The sequence below is a fragment of the Triturus cristatus genome, chromosome 8, assembly GCF_964204655.1.
Source record: "Triturus cristatus chromosome 8, aTriCri1.1, whole genome shotgun sequence".
NCBI classification, from domain to species: Eukaryota; Metazoa; Chordata; class Amphibia; order Caudata; family Salamandridae; genus Triturus; species Triturus cristatus.
Window position 1 is genome coordinate 1,519,174,034 of NC_140591.1, and position 5,537 is coordinate 1,519,179,570.

The 5,537-nt window shown below is 41.0% G+C and overlaps 1 protein-coding gene across 1 annotated transcript in view; it reads right to left on the minus strand.

Moving 5' to 3' along the window:
* Positions 1-3,978: 3,978 nt before the first annotated feature.
* RNF169 (ring finger protein 169) overlaps positions 3,979-5,537 on the minus strand; it is a 169,858-nt gene continuing 168,299 nt past the window's right edge. Inside the window, 8 exon segments of the mRNA XM_085623844.1 lie at positions 3,979-4,873; positions 4,875-4,954; positions 4,957-5,058; positions 5,061-5,165; positions 5,168-5,249; positions 5,251-5,416; positions 5,418-5,460; positions 5,463-5,523. Of these exon segments, the coding sequence (XP_085479970.1) occupies positions 4,634-4,873; positions 4,875-4,954; positions 4,957-5,058; positions 5,061-5,165; positions 5,168-5,249; positions 5,251-5,416; positions 5,418-5,460; positions 5,463-5,523 (879 nt within the window). The 3' untranslated portion in view covers positions 3,979-4,633.

The window sequence follows — 5,537 nt, forward strand, 5'->3', positions numbered from 1 at the left end:
CAGAGTTGCTTGAATTTGCTGCATGCTGAAATCATCAAAATGTGTGGAGAGATTTTTGTTAAATTACACTCGCTGCATTTATTTCCTCTTATTGCTAAATAGTTTACAGGTAGCTTAATAGATACATTAAGATTTACTGGGGACTTTTTTTTTAGGGGGGGGCGGAGGTTACGTTTTAGAAAGCACTCCTTCTACAATACTTATATAAAAGTACACTGGAACCTTGCACTTTTCTTTCAATAAGCAGGTGATTTGTTAGAATCTACTTCGGTGCAAGTGCGTTCAGAGTTAAAAGACTGTCGGCGTACATGGACATCAGCATCCGTTTTTCTACCCACAAGTTTCCCACTCCTGCTTCAATGGACATGGTAGCTAGTGCTGGTTTACTTATGTTTTTTTTATTTGCAGTGGAGTGATCATACTAGTGTAAAAGACATTGCAATTTACAACGCCAATAGCTCTAACTCAAAAAAAATGCTAGACCTACCGCATTTCTAATTTTGTTATTAGTTTTGCTTTCCTAAGAATAGTTTTAATATGGAGTAGGAAATTTGGTAAAGGCACGAAGCACTTTGTTTTGACTATTTTGCACAACTTAAACATTCATATTACATCATTACCTGCTGGGATATTTTAAATATAATTATATTAAATTGCAACAACAAGGGCCATGCTCTAATCCTTTAACATTAAAGCACTATTCCTGGGAAAAGTTAGCAGGATTATATTCCATAGTTGGCGGTTTAAGGTTGCGGATCATTATTATGTGACATATGACTCAGGTTAACCCTTTCTCCTTTGAGGTTTAATGAAGTAAGTCTTGGGCATTCCAAGATTGATAACGGATTTTATGATGTTATTTATTGACTATGTTCGATCTGATCATATTGTGATGAATTGAAAGTTTTAATTAACTGAACAATAATGTCTTACATACTACTCTTAGGCATCCCCAAATTTAACTTAGAACAGCTCTAAATACAGCGGCCCGCTTCATTACTGGGCACAAGAATTTTAACAATATCACTCCTACCCTGCTAACAAATCAATCAATGGCTGCCTGTAGAGAAGAAACCCCAATTTAAAACTGCATGCAAGACACTCAAGGCACTGCACTCCACTTCACCTGCATATCTAAAATTTCAGGTGCAAAACGAGGTTCAAGAAACAGTCAATCCCTTCTCCTGGAGCACCCCATACACCCCCCCCTCAAATGGGAGTAATTCATGAATCAGTCATTATCAGGAATCACCACCACAAGAATTTGGAAAGTGTACAGTCTATGTCCCATTTTACTCACGATTATTCTCTTTTAATTCTTCCTACTTTTATCTCCAATGTAGTACTGCTGTGATTATTTGGCAACAGGAAAAAACTTAAGAAATGGCTGTCCCCCCTGTTAATGTACCAGAGGCCCTACTCTCAGCATAGTACTCACCAGTGCGGAGAAGCCTTGGGTAGCCATGCGCTTTATAAAAAAATTTTAAAAACTGTATTCTTGCAGAGCTCTCGCACTATATAGAAATCAAAAAAATAAATAAAACAACTGTCAAAGTGGTCATGATTTCACGACAGTGATGTGCATGGCATTAACATTTTAAAGCTCACAATTGTGAAGCTTAAGATACAAAGGCACCCACCAATGACAAACATTGGTGGATTAGGTGGTAAGGTACAAGCTAGCTAAGGTTGAAACTTCTATTAGACTTTCTTACTGTTGGGATTTTTTTGTAAGTTATTTGTAATTAGGATCAGAACACTTGTACTTTGTGCAATGATTTAAATTAAAAGTGCTGCCAGGAACAAAGCCATGTGTGACAGTCCCAGGAGCAACTCTGACATGATCAAAAACAAGCAAGCACGTTTTTCAATCAAACATACACACTTGCTAGTGGTTATGGCTAAATGAACATTTTTACTTGCAACCAGTGATTAATGTACGGTTACTAACAACTTCGTCAGAAACAAAAAAATAAGCAAACGTGCTGTAACAATTAAGTACATTTAATCAAGACTATGGGGAAAAAACAAAAAATATGCCTTTGCAGCATCTTCTGAATGAATTGTAAATAACTGCTTAGAGAGCAACATCTGAGGCTGGCTGTATCGAAATGGCAAATCCGTTTTTGCAACAGCACAGATACCTTTAGGGTAATTTAAAAAAAAAAAAAAAAGTTTTGCAGCCACTACTGAATTTATTATAATTCCCAGACAAAGAACGTGCAGCCGACGTGAGACAGCAAATACAGCAGATGGTCGGGAAATTGAGGTGAGAGCTAGAAAAAAAACATACAATCTCAAAGTGCTTAACCCCTTCGCGGGAAGGGGGGGAGGGGGGGGGGGGGGGGTGGGGAGGGGGGGGAGGCCTGAAAGAGAGAGGGGGGAATGCACGCGGCGGTGCTAGTGACGAGCCCGGCTAGTCATGAGGCACAGTCGTCACTACCCCGCCCACCGATTGATTCTCCCGCACAGGCGGGGACTCAATCGCACGTGGGCGGGCCGCGCCCGTTATGACCAGCCCAGCTCGTCATGAGCACAGCTCCACTGTGCCTCATGACGAGCTGGGCTCGTCATGAGCATGCAAGCGGTTAATCAAAAAGAAAAAAAAAATAGTAACATAAAGGGGGCAGTGGAAGAACACGAGTCAGTCAAGAGGATAGGATTTGCTCCAGGAGAGGGACAAATACAAGATGGAAGATTTAGAAAGCCATTGTCCAAGAAGCAAAGAAATTAGTGAAAGCCAACTAAGCAATTGGTGGGCATAAGCCCACTGTAAGAGTTAGGTAAGTCCAAAATAGGTTTTCCACATCTAGACACAGCCTGGTTGGTGAGACTTAACGATTACAGGCAGATACCAACTGCCCGTTTATGAACATTCTCACAGAAGCATATAGGGACAGCTTCAAGGGGACACCACCAACTTAGAATGTCACAACTGAACTGCACTACTAATCAGTTGTAACCAATCCTTTGCCTGGAGGAGGGGCATGAATATCAAGCTGTAATCTTTGGCCATCTCACGACATTTAGAAACACCATGCAAGATGTTGACTGCTAGTGTGGAGAGTCTGCAGCATCCCTGACCAATACAGTCCTAGCCCAGCGGTAGTAGGAGCATGAATCTTGTCTTCTGGTTTCCAGACCCAAAGGAGCACTGAAGGTTTTCTCTCCATCACAGATCTGAGGTTAGTGATCCGTTGGTTGATGCTGGTTTCCCTGAATCCAAAACAACTTTAATCATCTGTTTGTTTTCTGGTTCTGGGGATGACCTCTTAAGTTGTGGTAAAACATGAACAAGAAAACCCTTATGGCTAGTATGAAAGATACTCTTGAACGTGCTTGTCAAACATTAAGAATGAAGATTCTATAAGAGATGGCAAGAGTAAACAGTATAGCAGGCATCAGAATACGGAAACTGTGGTGGTTTTGGTAGTCAATAATAGTCATCTCACAAATGTTCACGGATCACCAGACTCAAGTGCACACTGCACATGGAACTCAACCAATGTGCAATCAAAGGCGCACAGGTTCTGCATAAATAACACTCCAAGTAACCAAAAGCTCTTTACAGTATTCATACAGCTTTTTTGGATTTAGCTGTACTAGTGCTTAATGGGAAAAAAGGGCAGAGGCCCAAAGATTTTCTAAATTCACTGCCAAATGCCAGTGTTTCAGAATGCCAAGACTGCCTGGTCATTTGCATGTTCTCATGCCCCTTTCATTTACTGGGCTGCACTTCCTGACTAGCTCACTCTTACATGTTCTATTTCTTACTCACCTTCTAACTTTGTCACTGTTTTCCCATCTCTCGTCCTTCTCACTTTTCCCTTTTGCCTTTGCTCAAAGTCTGATGATGAAAACCAAGTCTAAGCTCCTGAAAACAGCCCACCAAAGTTATGACCTGGTGCTTGCCACAGGATCAAACCTCTAGAAGTAACTACTATGGAAAGGATGAGACTTTTACACTAAATAAGCAAGTGGGATTTTAGAGCATTTTATTCCTCAGAGCAACTGCATATGTCAAGAGGTATTTTGTGGACATTACGTGATTCCTGCTGGTACAGTAACTTGACGGAAGTCCGCGCAACTGATAAACCATGAACATTCTGCCTCCAGTCCGCCCTTCTGGGGCCTGGTTATTTTAGGAGAATTTTCTTTGTCACATGTTGGAGCTTCATAACATCTGAAGCACGGCCACACTACATAAACGGTTCACTCTTCAGTCCAGGTCTTGGAGTGAATTTTACTCTGAAAAATTGACCGCTCTGATTTTAGGAGAAGTGTAAACAAAACCAAAATGTATGCTTTCCCAAACGTCTGATAGAAGAATGAATGCACATTCAGAATTTGTACATTTTCTCTTTACATTTTTTGGCAACAAAGATATATTGCTACTTATTTGTGCTTTTACATGTGATCGATTAATGCGCAATGAAAAATTTTAAGAAATGCTGACATAAAGTGCCTGTTAACTTGCATATAAATCTGCCCATTAGCAGCCAAAGTACAACTTGTGTGTCCTGCAATGACGAAAGCTTTCATCTTGATCCAAAGGCCATTTAGTTTAAAAAAGAAAAAAAAAAATGAATTGAAAAGAACCCTATCAATATTAAACAGCAGTCCATAAAGAAACTTAAGTGCTTGCACGCGTGGTGCTATTAGACCTCAGAAGGTATTCATCTTCACTACCTCTGCACCTATTGACATTGTGAATTTCACTGTTTAACACTCGTTGAAGTCGGAAGGCCAGCTTCCTATCTTCTTCCTCTTGCCTGAGTTTACATTCCTCCTCTGTCCGCAACAGGTCGCCTACCAGCAATGGAGAATCATTGGTGACTTGCTTTAGTCTTTTCAAAGATCCTCTTTGCTCCAAAATGCTTGGTTTTACAGCGTCTTTTGCGACTATGCCGCTGTGAGGGAGACCTTTCAGTTCCAACACCACAGGTACCATTTGCATTTTTCCTAGACAGTTATTCTGTTGTCTGTTCGCCCTTTTTCCTTTGGTCTTGGCCAAAGGGAGTGTTCCAGTTTGTCTCTCTACTACTAACTGGCTGGCCACGGGCATCTTCGGCACTCCACTCTGCAAATATGTGAAACATCCAGTTCAGATATTGCTGGCACTTCAGTGTCTGAGCAAGACTGACTGTTCTCAGAGGGTTTTGGAGAACTGTATCAGGCAGAAGGAAAGCATGTTCTTTTACTAATAAAGCCTCTAAATTTTCGTTGCTTTTACTTCTGCCATCTCTTTCCACAACTAATGAGGTGCAAGACAGACGTTCCTGCATTCTGTTCGGATCTGTCATGTAATTGCTTATTCACAGGTGGGCTGTTTTTCTTACACTGCTCACTTGCTAAAATATCTTCACCAGAAATTGTGGGGGACGACGTTAATGTGCCCTGTGATGAGGTTTTTTGGTTTGCGATCCTGAAAAATGACATCCCATTTTTGCAAAACTCTCGACTTGCTTCATAGGAGGTTGGAGACTGTAGATTCCTTCGTAGATTACGTGGCGTAGACTTTATGATTGGTCCGGAAG